The following is a 19,280-nucleotide window of genomic DNA, read 5'->3' on the forward strand; positions in this document are numbered from 1 at the left end:
GGTGTCTTCAAAATCTAAAGGGCAAAATCTTGCTTGCTACCAATACCTTGAGGCATTCTGTCTACATTTTGTCATGCGTGTGCACTTTTCAGTGTTAGAATGACAAGATTTTCCAGTCAGAAGCTTCCCGGAAGGCACATTGTGGTAGGGGGACTTGGAAGGCTTTCGTGATCTGACATAGCTATAAGGCAATAGACTCCATTATTTGCTGAGCCTGGTGGGAGATTTCGCACTCTGCCTTTGGCTAACAATTTTGCCATGTAAACACACAAGTGCCATGTTTCCATGTAAAACACTCCTTTCTCCATTCAGGATCCACCATGGCCAATTGTTTTTTTTCTCTCTATTTTGACATCATCTTCACACTTTTGTTTTCACTTTTTCCTCTTCTACACATTCAAGCAGACTTTCTTGTATAAATCACAGCATGTCCATTAATGTTCCTCTTTATTTTCAATGTCCTGAATCATGAGTTACCATTGAGTTTCATCCACTCCCATGTAGATGGCAGAACAAGTGTTTGAAAATGTTTGGTGCAAGCAAAGCAGAAGGCAGAGAAAACATTTCCTGACTGAGAGGAATAAAGCTGCTCTTCCAAAAACTTCTGAAATGCACTTTTTTCATTTGGTTGGAAATTGGTGGTGTGAACGTGTGCCATCTTCGTACCTCTTGGTCTTCTTGTTTTCCTTTTACTGAGATGGAACTCGAGAGAAGTTTATGCACCGGCCCTAGGAAAGAAACAAATACTTATTGAAATACTGAAATAATTACTTAAAAAGCCTGAGAACATCTAGTTTTTCTACTGAAACAAATAATTACCCAAGGTAAGGTAGACATTAAGATGAAACATGGTCATAAGTGTTTTTTCCCCCTGGGTCAAAGCATGATGGTTTATTCAGATCTTTACTATAACAAGTTCACCTACACAATGGCATGATAGAGTTAGAGCCGGAAAAAAAAAAAAAAAAACAACTATGGGAAATATAACTTTGGTATTGTTATTTAAAGAATAGTATAACTATCCTAGCAATAAAAATATCAAACCCACAAACTTATATTTTCTATATGAAATAAAAGTATCCTTTATGCAAGCTGGTGCTTTTAAAGCTGATATAAAATCGGTGCTTCAAAAATGTATACATGAAGTGTGTATATAAGGGATTGAGGATAAGAAGTCAGGGAGAAAGGGAGAGATGCAATTTCTCTGTGATTCCATTTTATAATAGGCTTTCACAAGAGACTTAGCATCCTTGTTCACTACTCGACCATGTGTCACAGCTGCACACCACCGTTACATGGTCTCTACACGGAGTGACTCTATTTACACTCCACATTTCCAAAGAGAGTCTGCCATTCCAGTTCCTTAGCACTTCAGTAAAGCTTAGAGAGAAACACTGTTTCATATGTAACTATAAATAATCCAAGAATCAGTTGAAAATAAATTTCCAGTTAGTAATAAAAGATCCCCTTCTTCCCCTCCTTGGTGTAACAGTGCTGATGTCTTGTACTGTCTAAATAAAATCCAGATTCCTTAGTCCAAAGCTACCACATTGCTTTCTACTTTAGGGTTCAGATCATCACCTTATGGAGATTGTCCTATTTCTCTTAATACCTGCTCTCTAACTTCATATTTTAGACTGTCTTTTCATTTCCCTCTAAATGTGAATCAATACATTTATTTCAAGTGTATATCCTATATACATGGTGCATTAAGAAGGAAACAAGATTTTGGTCTGTTTTCCTCTCAAAAATCACTGTACAACAAGTTGGAAATTTCAGAAATCAATGAAGAAATATCAAAGCAAGGTAGTTTACATTTGCTCTTCCCTAAGAGGCAAATATTCATCAAATTACCTGCCTTCTAAATAATTTTGGAGGTAACGTTATTACTACGATTGTTGATTTTATTCCTTACTTTGTGCCTATGGTCTACAGGTAATATCTATGCAAAAAGAAGTGGGAGAAAATCATGGAGAAGACTACTTTAGAATGAGATCAAAATTCACTGATAATAAAATGGTCACAGGTCATATATTTAGACTGTATTTTTGTATTATCTAGAACCTTCAAACAAGATTTTCAGAATGAATGTTAAGGGAAAATATGCTTTTCTCCAGATTAGATACATTTGGCATCAAGGGTCAAGAAAAACATTTTTAAATGTTATTTTCATTATATATCCCTTTTGAAAAAAAATTTTCCAGGTGGGTAGGAGGGAAAATGACATAATTAATAAATATTTTGTTGAAGCAGTAAATCAGGCCTTCTGAGCCGTGACAGTATAAATAGTATAAATATATACAATGAGAAATAGATTTTAACTGTGCATATTAAAACAATGATGTATATTAAAAATATTATTTCCTGGCAGTTTTCCAGAATCAAACAAAAGGAAATATATGACGAATGGCATTCAGAGAGCAAAGATACAAATTAATGACATCTTTTCTTGTGTATTTATTATGGACCAAAAATGTAAAAGTTTTCTCTCTTCTATATCATTTTGAAAAAGAAGTTATCATGAACTTCTACTTTTGTTTGCATTTCATCACTAGTTAACTAGATTTAGGTGTAAGGTTCTTTCTCTGACCATTTCTATTCTACATACCAGATTAATCTTAGTGACGCTGATTCATTTATTTTAAGCAACTGGAGAGTTTAAACAGAGAAATTCATAGTCCACTTGAATTTTAAAAATCATGTTAACATCTAAACTATTCCAGACTAAATTATTTTCTGTTTCATTTGGTGTGGTTTAATTAAGACCTAGAAACTAAAATGAAGAAATCCCTATTGATTTTCACCCTGCGGTCCTTACTCCAACTCTTCCCAACCTTGGGATTAAGTACTGATCATCAGTCTACTGATTTAAGTACCTCAACACCGTGATGAATACCATACATACCCTGGATTTTAGCACACACATTGATAAAAAATAACCAAATACCTCCTCTTCTTCTAATCGTGGACTCAGTGTTTTTCACTTTTATCAAGATCTGATCATGTTTTAATTTATAGGAATTCAGAAGTTGGTAACTTAGAGGAGTTTTCTTCAGAATTTACTTCCTCTGTTGAAGCTTTCCTCAGCTCACCCAGTAATGCGGCTCTTTCCCCGAAATTGCATCTCTATAAAGGCCAAACCACATTGCACCATAATTGCTTGCTCCAAGACCAGAAGAAAAGATAGTGCTCAAATCTGAGTGCTCCAAAGCTTGAATAGGTATCCCAGTTCTGTTATTTATTAACTGTGGGATCATGAGCAACTTATGATTTTTTCATCAATAAAATGGGGATTAAAAATTGAATGTTTATAAAGACTATTAAGTCTGTTAATATATATCTATAAAGCACTTAGAATAGTACCTGGCATATAGTAAACTCTCATTTAAAAAGCAGTCACTATCCATCTCCTGTCTATGATGTCATTGTACAATGCCTAACATAGAACAGACATATAATAAATACTTGCTTAGAAACAACTGAACAGATGGATGGTGTATTAAAAAAGAATACCTCTACTTGGGGAGGAGAAGACCTTGAAAATGGGAAGACAGAAAAAGTACAAATTTGACAGAGTAAAAAAAAAAAAAGGATTACAAAGGAGAAAAAAACAATAGTGAAAAGGAGAGAAGATAATATGGAAAAACATAGAGTAGTTCTAAAAAGAAAAGACAGATAAAGAATAATAAAGAAAAAAAGAAACTATTGGCCAAAGGAAATTTTTATTTAGTATTCCATCAGTTATCTTACTCCCAGGGGATTATTTCATGCTAGCTACTACATTCACTTAACAGAATATTCTAAAATCAAGGCAACATACCCTGGTTTCAAGTGGCTGTAATTAAGAGTCTGTGGGCCTTCAAATACTACTCAATACTAAGTTTACAAAACCTGTCAATATCATGCTAATTACGTTTAAGGTCAAGAATGTTTGGGCTGTACTGATATCATGGCAAGCAAACAGTCTAGGCCAGAACACTGCAGAACAATTGTTCACAGGAAATGGGATATGATAGGGCTTATAGGTCTGCTATATCCTCATGCTTACAATGCCTATACAATAAAGGTTTGTTACCAAGGTAACAAGGAAAGCAATATAAAATAGCTTGAGCAAATGACTCATCATTGAATGGTTCAGAATGGAAAATATTAGTAGTAAATAGAGATTCTTTTCCTGAGACTATTTCACTTAGCGTGCATTTGTGTGCTCAGTCTCTCAGTCGTATCCAATTGTTTGCGACTCTATAGACTGTAGCCTGGCAGGCTCCTCTGCTTGTGGAATTTTCCAGGCAAGAATACTGGAGTGGGTTGCCATTTCCACCTCCAGGGATGTGACCCAAGGATTGAACAAGCATCTCCTGCATTGCGGGCAGATTCTTTACTGCTAAGCCACCAAGGGAAGCCCCCCTATTCCACTGTAATTATAAACAATCAAGCTCTGAAAATTTTTTTAAAAGTTAGTTGAACTAACCTAAATATAAAGAAATATACATAGATACATAATTTTAATACTTTATTCTCTAAATAGAGGTTAATACTAGTACCAGGTAAAGGACTATAGAGTCTCTAAAATAAACCACTAAAATATATGCTAAACCAAATGAATGCAAGGTTTCTGCTAGCAAGAGTTAAAATAGATGTGGCTTCCCAATGTGGCTCAGTGGTAAAGAATCCGCCTGCCAATGCAAGAGACGCAAGAGATGCGAGTTTAAACCTTGGATCAGGAAGATCCTCTGGAGTAGGAAAATGGCAACCCACTCCAGTATTCTTGCCTGGAAAATTTCACAGACAGAGGAGCTACAATCCATGGGCCTGCAGAGTCGGACACAACTGAGCAATTGAGCATGCGTGCAATATTATATTTATGCTATATTTTACAAAATAATAAAAGAAGCTTGAATTAAGCTGACACAGTGTTTACAGAATAATATATAATAACATGTAATATTGTATTATGCCTGTATGCTAAGTTGCTTCACCTGTGCCTGACTCTTTGAGACCCTATGAACCCACCAGGCTCCTCTCCAGACAAGAATACTAGAGTGGGTTGCCATGCCCTATTCTTCTCCAGGGGATCGTCCTGACCCAAGGATTGAACCTGGGTCTTCTGCATTGCAGGCAGAAAAAAACATTAATTTTCTCTATATTTCCAAATTTTTATTGAATATTTTAAAAATAATTTTCCTGACTTAAAATCATGCTCTAATCATGCATCTAAATAATGCGTGAAATCAAAGTATACTGTTGTGATGATTTTGATAACACCATATTATTTATTCAATTAGTCAATCATTACAACCAACCTGAATTTTCATACCATGCCTAAATCACTAGTTCATAAGTTTCAACAGTAACAACACACAGTTAGTACGAAACTGAATTAAAATAGTATCCTCAGGACTGCATTCATTTAAAAATGAACTATGAATATATTCTATTCTTTTGCCTTGAGAGTATAGAATTCTTTGGATGCAATGAAATAATTGTTAAATTTATTCATTTTGTATGACATAGATTAAGAGCAAAACTACTTAAACATTTTTAGAAATTAAGGTTAGGCAGAACAAATAGAATAACTACTGACTTTAGGTTATAGCCAAATACATTTAAAGTACATTAATTTCAAAACTATGATAATTCAGATAATGACTGACCAGGTTACAATTTACCTTCTTACTATGTTAAACAATCAATGAGGCAAATAAACTATAAACAATATTGTTATTGACATATTTACCAACTTAAAATAAGTTGTAGAATATTAGAAAGGCATTTATATATTAACAATTAAAACCATGGTATTATGATCTGGGTAAGACATTTTATTTACCTAATAAAGATTATGGCTTAAAAGGAATAAAACTGCCTCACTTTGAACGTAAAACTGTTTTATGCAACTTTATATTGAGCACATTACCTAATTAGTGAGCTTCTGTGGCAAGAGAACCCTCACGCGTTGCTAGTGAAAGCATAAATTGGCAAAAATTATATAGTAAGCCACATGTGTAATAAATCTTTAAAAGCTTATTTCCTTGACTCAGTAATTTCATGTTGGGAATTCAGCCCAGTAAAGTATCTACAAAGATTTCAAAATGTTTACCATCAGGTTTTTATAATATGAAAAATATAACAGTTAATTTATATTTATTTCTATCAGAGAAAAATTAAATTATGATTCATTTATCATATAGGTAGCCATTAAAATAGAAAAATTTAAAAATATTTAAAGATGTAGGGAAATAATAGGTGAAAAAATTCCAATTTGTATATATTTATTATTGGGCTTCCCTTGTAGCTCGGTTGGTAAAGAATCTGCCTGCAGTGCAGGAGACCCGGGTTCGATCCCTGGGTTGGGAAGATCCCCTGGAGAAGGAAATGGCAAACCACTCCAGTACCCTTGCCTGGAAAATCTCATGGACAGAGGAGCCTGGTGGGCTGCAGTCCATGGGGTCGCAAAGAGTCAAGCACGACTGAGTGACTAACACTTACTTACAATATTTATTATTATGCAATGTATATGTCTGGCGGGCTTCCCTGGTGGCTCAGACAGTAAAGAATCTGCCTGCAGTGCAGGAGACCCAGGTCAGGAAGATCCCCTGGAGAAGGGAACAGCTACCAACTCCTGGTATTCTTGCCTGGAGAATACCATGGATAGAAGAGTCTGGAGGGCTCATAGAGCCCATGGGGCCACAAAGAGTCAGACACAACTGAGCAACTAACAATGTATGTCTAAAGAGTAAAAGACAAGACTAACAGACTGCACCAAACATACTATGAGGAGTGGAACTGTATTTCTTACATTCTATTTTATATCTTTTCTGTATATTTATAAATTTGATAGTTTAAAAAAAATAGTTTTCAAAGAGTAAATTCAATCAGCAAAAATGTGATCCTTTCTAACGATCTATATTTATGTTTCTAAAAATCAGCCCAGGAACCCACTGACTGCTCTCAGGAATCACCATCATCTACCATCTATGCCAAAGTTCTTCAGAATTCATGTTCCCATAGGTCACCTCATTTACTTGCCTCAAAGTTGTCTTTTACAGTCAATATCCTGATGAACTCATGTGAGTGCAGTTCAACTCAAGACGGTATGAGTATGGCAGAAGACGATGATTAATAAATTTTATAGTCCACAGTCAGTATTTTCATTTTTATGGTATACAATACTAAGAGTTTCCATCAAAAGCTTGTTCAAGCATTTGTCCAGGTCACAATTAGCAATCTAACTTCTTTAAATGTTTGTATGTGTGTATGTGTTCACATTCATGAGTGTACATGTACACACATAGCCTACCTCAAACCCTGTGCATACGGGAGTTGATTACCTTTAAATGAAAATATAAGATAAAACTTTCATAGCACATCAAACTTTCCAATAACATGCATAGTATCTAGGGCATATGTAGGCACATGTGTTCTGTCATGCAGTTGTGTCCAACTCTTTTGTGACCCCGGGGACTGTAGCTTGCCAGGTTCCTCTGTCTATGGGATTCTCCAGGCAAGAACACCAGAGTGGGTTGCCATCTCCTCCTCCAGGGGATCTTCCTGACCCATGGATCAAATCTATGTCTCCTGTGGTTCCTGCATTGGCAGGCAGACTCCTTATCACTGAGGCATAAAGAAGCAGGATGTGTGTGTGTGTCTGTGTGTGTGTGTGTGTGTGTATCCACTCAATCAATACCATAGAATATGTATACTTCAGGCACTCATCAACAACAATTTTGGAATCCTTCCTCCCCAGATCTGTGGGCAAAACTATATTTGAAAGTGAGGTTCTAAGTGAAATGCTAGCCATTGATTTCTCTAGGTCAGTCTGTTTTCACATACTGTAGTCCATGACGTCCTGTGGGTTCTAAAAGAGCCACTACAGCTGGAATAGTGCACAAGAATGGAGGAAACAGACACATACAAGCTCTCCTAATGCAAAGTCAAGTGAGCTAGGGGAGGTGATGGAATTCCAATTGAGCTATATCAAATCCTGAAAGATGATGTTGTGAAAGTGCTGCACTCAATATGACAGCAAATTTGGAAAACTCAGCAGTGGCCACAGGACTGGAAAAGGTCAGTTTTCATTCCAATCCCAAAGAAAGGCAATTCCAAAGAATGCTCAAACAACCGCACAATCTCATCTCAAACGCTAGTAAAGTGATGCTTACAATTCTCCAAGCCAGGCTTCAGCAATACGTGAACCGTGAACTTCCAGATGTTCAAGCTGGTTTTAGAAAAGGCAGAGGAACCAGAGATCAAATTGCCAACATCTGCTGGATCATTGCAAAAGCAAGAAAGTTCCAGAAAAACATCTATTTCTGCTTTATTGACTATGCCAAAGCCTTTGACTGTGTGGATCACAATAAACTGTGGAAAATTCTGAAAGAGATGGGAATACCAGGCCACCTAACCTGCCTCTTGAGAAACCTATATGCAGGTCAGGAAGCAACAGTTAGAACTGGACATGGAACAACAGACCAGTTCCAAATAGGAAAAGGAGTGTATATTGTCAAGGCTGTATATTGTCACCCTGCTTATTTAACTTATATGCAGAGTACAACATGAGAAACGCTGGGCTGGAAAAAGCACAAGCTGGAATCAAGATTGCCGGGAGAAATATCAATAACCTCAGATATTCAGATGACACCACCCTTATGGCAGAAAGTGAAGAGGAACTAAAGAGCCTCTTGATGAAAGTAAAAAAGGAGAGTGAAAAAGTTGGCTTGAAGCTCAACATTCCAAAAACTAAGATCATGGCATCTGGTCCCATCACTTCATGGCAAATAGATGGGGAAACAGTGGAAACAGTGGCTGACTATTTTTCTGGGCTCTAAAATGACTGGAGATGGTGAGTGCAGCCATGAAATTAAAGGACGCTTACTCCTTGGAAGGCAAGTTATGACCAACCTAGACAGCCTATTAAAAAGCAGAGACGTTACTTTGCCAACAAAGGTCCGTCTAGTCAAGGCTATGGTTTTTCCAGTGGTCATGTATGGATATGAGAGTTGGACTATAAAGAAAGCTGAGCAAGGAAGAATTGATGTTTTTGAACTGTGGTGTTGGAGAAGACTCTTGAGAGTTCCTTGGACTGCAAGGAGATCCAACCAGTCCATTCTAAAGAAGGACTGATATTGAAGCTGCAACTCCAATACTTGGGCCATCTCATGCGAAGAGCTGACTCATTGGAAAGGACCCTGATACTGGGAAAGATTGAGGGCAGGAGGAGAAGGGGACAACAGAAGATGAGATGGTTGGATGGCATCACCAACTTGATGGCCATGGGTTTGGGGACTCCCGGAGTTGGTGATGGACAGGGAGGCCTGGCGTGCTGCAGTTCATGGGGTCACCAAGAATCAGACATGACTGAGCGACTGAACTGAACTGAACTCAAATCAAGAAGCTGTACCCTTATCTATGCTCTAAAACTGCAATTCATATAAGATTTTGGTTTTGCTTACACTAAAATTGTAGTTTGATAACTATTATTCAAGCTGTTCATACCTATGTAAAACCAGATCACCAGTAAACTATCAATAAACCTGGACTTGGTGTCTTTACTTCTCTTTAGAAATATAATGCCTTCCTAAATAAATTTATGATAAGATTAAAGCATAATCCCTTCAACATTTGGTCATATCAAGAACCCATATGAACTTTGATCATATATAGAGAATTTTATATTTTGGAAAATTGCTATTGAGGATGATGATATTAAAGGATCAATTTTTGGAGTTCAGAGCTAGGTAGGAAAAAGCTTGTCATTTACGGGAAGCTCATGTGTTTCCCTTGTATTATGTAATGCCAACTGTATAACTCAGCCTTTCTCTTTGCTCCTTGACTTCCAAAAGCTCAGACATACATCATGTTCTAAAGCATTGCTATCCTTAGTGTACATTTTCTGGTATAGCTAGAACTTTGGCCCATGATTATTTCTCTATTTTTATCCTTAAGTTTTATTATACATTTTCTTCAATATTTCTTTACAAGTGGATTCAGTTCAGTTCAGCTCAGTCACTCAGTTGTGTCTGACTCTTTGCGACCCCATGAATCACAGCATGCCAGGCCTCCCTGTCCATCACCAACTCCCAGAGTTCACTCAAATTCATGTCCATCGAGTCGGTGATGCCATCCAGCCATCTCATTCTCTGTCGTCCCCTTCTATCCCACCTCCAATCCCTCCCAGCATCAGAGTCTTTTCAGTGAGTCAACTCTTCGCATGAGGTGGGCAAAGTATTGGAGTTTCAGCTTTAGCATCAGTCTTTCCAATGAACACCCAGGATTGATCTCCTTTAGAATGGACTGGTTGGATCTCCTTGCCATCCAAGGGACTCTCAAGAGTCTTCTCCAACACCACAGTTCAAAAGCTTCAATTCTTCGGCAACCAGCTTTCTTCACAGTCCAACTCTCACATCCATACATGACCACTGGAAAAACTATAGCCTTGACTAGACGGACCTTTGTTGGCAAAGTAATGTCTCTGCTTTTTAATATGCTATCTAGGTTGGTCATAACTTTCCTTCCAAGGAGTAAGTGTCTTTTAATTTCATGGCTGCAATCAGCATCCGCAGTGATTTTGGAGGCCCCCAAAATTAAAGTCTGACACTGTTTCCACTATTTCTCCATCTATTTCTCATAAAGTGATGGGACCAGATGCCATGATCTTTGTTTTCTGAATGTTGAGCTTGAAGCCAACTTTTTCACTCTCCTCTTTCACTTTCATCAAGTGGATTAGGTATAAGTAATTGTAAACTCATATATTTCTCTCTTAATTCTCAACTTTCTTAATTATGAAGATTCCACACTCCTCTAAACCTTTAAAACCTGCCAACAAATGTATTATACCTCAACATCTATCTTACACAAAAGATCAAATCTTTTCTAATTCCCTTCTTTGTTGCCTTTTCTTATTCTGGTATGACTTATTGAAGTACCGTGGAGATAGCTGATGTCAAATCAATCTTAACTGATATGAATTTGTAGCTAAACACGCAAACATGTTGAAACTATACTATTCCATAAAATTCCAAAAGTTCTTCTACAAAAATAAATCTCCTAGGTCTAAAAACTAAATGCTTAGCTTCATTTTCTTTGATTGCTATAAAAAATAAGCACAATATGATGCTTTATAAACTTTAAATATACTTATATACCAATTCACCTCTTAGAGCTGAGGTCTGTGCAGAGGCTTTACTCTGTTACTCAATTTCCCTCGTATAAGAAGGAACTGAATGTACCAAGGATATATTACAAACAGGCATATCACTTAACTCCACTTAGGTGATTTTCAGGAAACACCAAGTATCTATTACAGTAAGAAGTTCATTGTCATTTCATCATTGGCAATACCTTCTCTTGGGTCACAGAGATGACCATTAGTTTCTTCAGCTAATGAAACCAGGAGATTAAAACTAGACAACAGTAGGAACCAATATATTTACTGTTGGTTAAGGGCATAGACCCCAACTCTGTTACAATATTTGAAAATTGATTTTGCCAATCCATTGTTACTGTGACCAGAGTAGCATTAACCAGAGCAAATGCCACACTTCCCATCTCTTGAGCATTAAAATTCTGCTGGCATTAACACCTGCAAGCTCCTTTACTAGCTATCAGAACAGGATATATTTCACTGTTATAGCCGTTACAGTATTATGCTCACCTCATAAATATCCATTGACAAGCTGAAGCATACAACTGCACTTTAGTTTAGACTTTTCAAACACAGATAGCTGATTTATTTATATCTGCACTTCAAGAAAGACTTTACTAAAGCTTCATGCTTTGTGCAACAGTGAACAGTGACTCAGATTTAAAATTGTGTACAAAGCAAAGATACACAAGGAAACAGACCCAAGACAACTGAAGAGGTCTAGGAAATCACAAACGTCAGGAAAGAATGTTGACTTGAGAACACAATAGGCTCTTGGAGTGAAAATTTCCTGTAGCAACAGGAGGTACAGGGGGAGGAAAGGGCACCTAGTACTCTCTCTCTCTCTCTGTCTAAATGTCAGAACTTCCTGAGAGGTTTATTTCATTGTTTGAGTAAAAGGGCAAGTTACTGAAGCTTACATATCTAATGCTAACAGTATAATAAGACTACATTCAACTATCAGGTATATATATATATATATATATATATATATATATATATATATACACACACACATTATATATGCATATAAAAACATATACATATATATATGCTATACACACACATAATGAGAAAGATATATATACACATAGTGAAGAGTTAGTTGCTCAGTCATGTCTGACTCTTTGCGATCCCATGGAGTGTAGCCTGCCAGGCTCCTCTGTCCAAGGGATTCTCCAGGCAAGCATACTGGAGTGGGTTGCCATTTCCTTATAATATATACACAAATGTATATGTATAAAATGTATGTATAATTATATATGTAAATATATTATTTATATATTATGATATATATTATATATGTAAGAATCTGTGTTATCCTGCTTTAAAAAAAACCTGAAATATACTGAACCAAAATATAATATAATCCATATACTTTTGTTCTAACAGAAGCCCAAACTATACCATATTCCATTTACAATGGAGACAACACACCATATAGATTCAGTTAATTTCATGAAGGGAAGTACTGAGTTTGCCTGATGAATTCACCTTTCAGTTTTTTTCTCTTCATTCTGTTATGGCACCTGCAAACTTTCAGTGACTCTACATGTACTGGTACCATTTATTTTGCAAATATCTATGTATCTTTATTTTTCTGAGATTCAGGTATATAGCTGGCAGTTAATGAAACAACTAATTCATACCTCATAATAGACACGAAAGCTAAAAGTAGTCTTCACTAAATGCAAGGCAGAACCCTACCAAAAGCTGGGAACATAGCAGGAAACCTAAGAGAGACCCCTACATAGTACATAACATTTTCCTTGAAAGTAAAGCAATCAAGTGAAAGCTAGGGAGAAAAGCAGGAGGCGAGTGAAATAATTAGCTTTTCAAAGACACACAGGGCCTTCCCTAAGAAAAAAGAAGCAGCCCTTGAAGGTTTGGGGAATGGGAAGAGGAATGAGAAAAACAACCCTGAGGGACTCAGGACATTCTTGATCCACATGGCAATAACCTGTTGAAACCTGGAAGAGGAGAACTGAGAAAGATCCCTCCAGGATTCATGGGGCCTTCTGACAGTGCAGGGAATATGGCCAATCAAAGGATAGGGCAGGGAATCAATATGGAAATGGGTCTTCCAGTACAGAAAGTGATAATTGGTGGGGATAGGGGAGGTGTGGTCCTGGACACTGGAGAGCAAAGAGAACTCTCCAACAACTAGGAAGCTCACAGGTGGGTGGTAAAGGAGAGAGACAGACATAGATATGAGATGGGGGTGGAGGTGGGGTGGAAGGAGAGCTCTGCTAAAGGAAAATCCTTGATCCTGCCCTCAAATGTCTGGAAGCCAGTAGTACACTAAATCTAAGATGGCAGCAAACTGAGACCAGCTCAACCTTAAATCAGCAACATGACAGAGGAACTGTATACATGATTCCAGAGGTAAATATTATCTAGGTTAGTTTTTACTTTTTAATGACAGTGTCCAGCATAAAATCGCAAATTATCGTATTCACAAGGAAGTAGGACAATATGACCTGAAAGCAACAGAAAATACAGTTAATATAGGCAAATCTATACTTAAGAGACAAGGACTTTAAAATATGTATGGTAAAATATTATTAATAAAATTTATAATGAGAAAGATGGATAGCATGCATAAAAATATGGTGAAATTCAGCAGAAATATGCAAACTCTCAATAAGACCAAAATGGAAAAACTAGAAACAAAAAAGTAGTAGCAGATATAAAGAATGTTTTTGATTCATGTAAAAGTAGGCTAAAATAACAGCTTAAAAAATGCATTGAACTTGAAGGTAAGAGAATGTAAATTGTTCAAATTGAAAAAAAAGAGAAAAAAATAACTAAAGATAATCTGAGACCATTGGGACAGTATCTAATGGTCTGTCACATGAGTAATTGGTGTCTCAGAAGAAAGAAGAAGGAATGGGGCAGAAAAATTTGAAACAAAAATAACGGCTAAGAATTTCCTAGATTTGATGAAAGGCATAAACCTACATATCAAAGAAACTCAGTGATCTTCAAGCAGGATAAACACACAGGAAACCTTACCAGAGAATATATAATGAAACTTACGAAAATCAAAGAATATCATAAAAGGATACCTCTCTGCCCCTCCTCATTCCAACTAAAGATAGTCTATATAAAGAAAACATTTGTAAGCACAACAACTAACATTTTATCAGAAACAATGGAAAATATAAGACAGCAGAATTCTCTCAAATGCTAAATGGGGAGGAAAAAAGTCAACCTCAGGAAAGTAAGCAAAATAAAGACATTTTAAGACAGGCAAAACCTGACATAATTTATTTACAATAGATTGCAACAACCACAAGTGTTAAATGAATTTCTTGAAATTGAAAGAAAAGACACTAGATGGAAGCCTGGATGTGCAGAAAGAAACAAGGAGAAACAGGAGTAAATATGTGCATAAATGTGAAATATAAATATATAAAAATTTTATGACACTATTGATTACTTAAAGCAAAAATAATAATAACATATTCTGGAATTCATAACATCTGTAGAAGTACAATTTATGATAATAAGAACACATAGAAATAGAAGTTAATAAATGAAAGTTAGGCCACGGTAATGTTTATATATTACTTTAAATTTGTACACAATTATTAGATTGTAGATTAAGAAAAGTTATCTTTAGAGCAACCACTGAAAAATAGCACAGAGGTATACCTTAATATATTACATAAAATACTATATTAATCCAAAAGAGGTCAGAAAAAGAAACAGAGGAATAAAGAACGGATAGAATAAATACAAATAAAATGCAGTAGATGCAAGAACTGAAAATAAATGGAAACCAATGAACTGGATACATAATCACATTTACAAAACAACTATTTCAGGTGACTTAACACAGTATTTTCTTTGTGTATTTACTACAGAAAATAATTTAAGAATAACAGACCAACAAAAAATGTTTTATTTCATTCACTAGTCTTAATTTTGCTAATGCTACTTTAATATTAATTTGTAGCTAATATATATTATAGCACAGGGCAGATAAGTATTTAAATATTGTAAGGCCAAGGTTGTTAATGTAAGAGAAAAGAGGTACAAGTATGAATTCAAAAATATTTAGTAAGAGCCTTTAATTCCAAATCAGAATTGAAAATATACCATAAACTCATGATTTTCTCAAAACTATTGATTTTCCAGTTTTACCTGCTGAAAATGCTTACAAGCAATGAATACCCCCCCATATACAAACATGCTTTATCTAAATAATACTATTTACTAAAAACATCTAAATCTCCTTGGAATTGAATGATTTATTCCAGTTTTGAAACAAAAATATAAAAGATGAGTATGAGACATATTTTGACAAAATAAAATTTATCAAAGACTAATGCTAAAGCTGAAACTCCAATACTTTGGCCACTTCATGCGACGAGTTGACTCACTGGAAAAGACTCTGATGCTGGGAGGGATTGGGGGTGGGAGGAGAAGGGGACGACAGAGAATGAGATGGCTGAATGGCATCACCGACTCGATGGACATGAGTTTGAGTGAACTCCGGGAGTTGGTGATGGACAGGGAGGCCTGGAGTGCTGTGATTCATGGGGTCGCAGAGTTGGACACGACTGAGCGACTGAACTGAACCAAACTGAATGTAGGCCATGTCAAAAAGATATAATAACCAACGTGAATTAGGTTTTTACAGTATGGTTTCTCTGATCAAACTTCTCATCACAAATAGAAGAACAATTGATATGGTACATTACCAAGTGCATAGGACCACTTATTAATAGCCCATGCTCTAAAAAGGTGAATTTGAATCGGAGTCAATGATTACAGAGTGCCAGTATATATAAGTGTGTGTGTTGCAGACCAGTGCTGGAGGAGCTGTACTTTATAGAAATGTTCAGATGGCACTGAGATTCTAAGGAAGTCAATGAAACTATGACTGCCTGGGGAAGAATAATTCTGGTAGAGAAATCAGCAAGTGGAAAGTGTAACTGGCACTTCCACAGAAAAGTAATACAGACAGTATGGCAAGAGCAGACTGAGCAATGAAGGGTGGAGGATGAGGTCAGAGAGGAAAGCAGAGACCCTATGATGTAAAGTCCTGTAGCAGTAACTGTTATAAATTCTCTTTTCTAAAAGTCAAGTTATAATTACACAAAGTTAACACCAAAAGCTTTTGACTGTGTGGATCACAACAAACTGTGGAAAAATCTTTAAAAGATGGGAATACCAGACCACCTGACCTGCCTCCTGAGAAATCTGTATGCAGGTCAAGAAGCAACAGTTAGAACTGGACATGAAACAACAACATGGCCCAATCTGGACATGGTTCCAAATTGGGAAAGGAGTATGTCAAGCCTGTATATTGTCACCCTGCTTATTTAACTGATATACAGAGTACATCATGAGAAATGCTGGACTGGATGAAGAATAAGCTGGAATCAAGACTGCCAGTAGAAATATCAATAACCTCAGATATGCATATGATACCACACTTATGGCAGAAAGTGAAGAAAAACTAAAGAGCCTTTTGATGAAAGTGAAAGAGAAGAGTGGAAAAAGTTGGCTTAAAACTCAACATTCAGAAAACTAAGATCATGGCATCCGGTCCCATCACTTCATGGGAAATAGATGGAGAAACAATGGAAACAGTGAAAGACTTTATTTTCTTGGGCTCCAAAATCACTGCAGATGGTGACTGCAGCCAAGAAATTAGAAGGTGCTTGCTCCTTAGAAGAAAAGTTATGACCAACCTAGACAGCTTATTAAAAAGCAGAGACATTACTTTGCCAACAAAGGTCCGTCTAGTCAAAGCTATGGTTTTTCCAGTAGTCATGTACGGATCTGAGAGTTGGACCATAAACAAAGCTGAGTATCAAACAATTGATGCTTTTGAACTGTGGTGTTGGAGAAGACGCTTGACAGTCCCTTGGACAGCAAGAAGATTTAACCAGTCCATCCTAAAGGAGATCAGTCCTGAATATTCACTGGAAGGACTGATGCTGAAGCTGAAACTCCAATACTTTGGCCACCTCATGCGAAGAACTGACTCATTTGAAAAGACCCTAATGCTGGGAAAGATTGAGGCCAGGAGGAGAAGGGGACAGCAGAGGATGAGATAGTTGGATGGCATCACCAACTCGGTGGACATGAGTTTGAGTACGCTCTGGCAGTTGGTGATGGACAGGGAAGCCTGGCGTGCTACAGTCCACGAGGTCGCAAAGAGTTGAACAGAACTGAGCAAATGAACTGAACTGATTGAACACCTGTATTTCTCCTCATCTCTTTTACAACAGACTGAGCTAAGATGTTAAGTGATTTCCTCTTCAAAGTTCATAAGACCAACACACACACACACACACAGACACACACACACACACTTTCTTTCTTTCCCACATACACTCAACAAACAGGATAAAAAACCCAAACTCCAACCACTATGTCAAATAATAGCTATTTGAAAACTCAACTCACATTTGAATTATGTGTTTATATAAATGTTAGACAAATCCAAATGAAAAGTATGTTATATCACAACTCTTCAATCAGGTGGGAAATAGAATAAATTAATTCACTCAGTGTGGAAGAATGATGTATGAAAATATTAATATTCACCTGAGTATTTATAGACTTAAAATTTTAACCCCCAGTTGTTAGTATCACAGAGCAAAAATTTTACATGCAATTTGTGTATTTTTTCCTAGAAAATTAGGCATCAAGATAATTCATTTGTATTATCAAACTGATTTTGGCACATTAAAAGAGAAATCCCAAATGATTATACACCATTGTCACTGAAAAACATTTATTGGGAGATTTTGTTAATGTATACAATCCTAGTAATACAATGATTTCTTCCTAGCTAAGTTTAGATTCTAAGAATTACATCCTCACTTTTGGGACAGTGTATGTTGTCCCAGTTAAAAAAATTAATAACTAAAAATTTGTTGATGAATTCAGCCTATCAGGAAGATCCCCTGAAGGAGGAAATGGTTTCATTAGCTGTCTCTGCTTTAAAGTATTCACAGCTCTTTGGGTCATTTGTCAGAGAGCTAAATTCCCAGCTAATCTGAGACAAACTCCAATGATTTAAACAGATTCTTTCAAAGAAAAACAAACATTAAAAACTGCACTTTAAGTTTTAAAATCAATACTTAATGGGTAATACCAATTAAAAATACCTTAAAAGATTTAGTTTTTAAAGCTTCATTTCGAAGGGAAATTATAAATTACTTTCTAGATGATAAATGAAAAAAATTTTATAGAAAAATCTTCCTAAAGCGTTAGCTGGAAAATTAGTCACTCTTATGCTGTTTCCCTTCAGTGCAGCAAATATTTAATGAACTCATTCCAGACATTCAATTTGAACACGGGACATATGTATACCTTCAATTTTTGGACAAAAAAATTTATGCTTTAGATATTTTTATTACATTTGGGAAAAACAATTTTGAACAATTGCTGAAGTCATTTTTATATTTAATAATGGTATCCAAATCCCCAAAGTCAGGATTTCATTTTGAACATTTATTACTGACTAATATTAAGACATGAAATGATATATACTTTTTTATAACACAGAAGTAATGTGGATTAAAATTATTCACAATACACTTCAACATTCTAAACTGCCAGAGCAGCAGCCAAATGATTACATTTACTGCTAAATTTATACCAGGGAGAACAAAACTTCAAGTAGCACCTTAAATCGTTGATATGGAAATTAGGCTGATACCAGTGTGAAGACTATCCTCGCTTTTATGTGCAGATGCAAGTTTGAACAGACCTTTCAGATACAGCCCCTGGGATTCATATTGCAAAGATAGATGCCACTGTGACCCAGATGTCACTTCACTTATCAATGAGTATACAATGGCACTTAATGGGAATCCCTTGGTTTTCACATTATGAAAAGAAACTAAATATGAATTTTGTCCCTTAATCAATACAGGCATTCCTTGCTTAAATAACGTATCAACTAACAAGATAACTCTTAAAATAATTGAGGTAATATTAAACCATCTCAAGAGATATAAAATCTCCCTCAGAAGGAAAGGACAGACTTTTAAAGTTTAAACATTTATACAAAGATAAGCATATACATACACTCAAATAAGTAGACAAACATGACTGTGATACTGTTTCAGAGTACTAATGATCTATTCATGTGTAATAATTTACCTTT

At 36.1% G+C, this 19,280-nt stretch overlaps 1 protein-coding gene across 1 annotated transcript in view; it reads right to left on the minus strand.

Moving 5' to 3' along the window:
- Nucleotides 1–549: 549 nt before the first annotated feature.
- ANTXR2 (ANTXR cell adhesion molecule 2) overlaps nt 550–19,280 on the minus strand; it is a 178,920-nt gene continuing 160,189 nt past the window's right edge. The window contains exon 17 of the mRNA XM_055433967.2: nt 550–728. Coding sequence (XP_055289942.1) covers nt 690–728 — 39 coding nt within the window. The 3' untranslated portion in view covers nt 550–689. The remainder of the gene's footprint in view (nt 729–19,280) is intronic.

The sequence above is a fragment of the Moschus berezovskii genome, chromosome 5 (assembly GCF_049115385.1).
Source record: "Moschus berezovskii isolate FMDL1 chromosome 5, NW_MosBer_1.0, whole genome shotgun sequence".
Lineage (NCBI taxonomy): Eukaryota > Metazoa > Chordata > Mammalia > Artiodactyla > Moschidae > Moschus > Moschus berezovskii.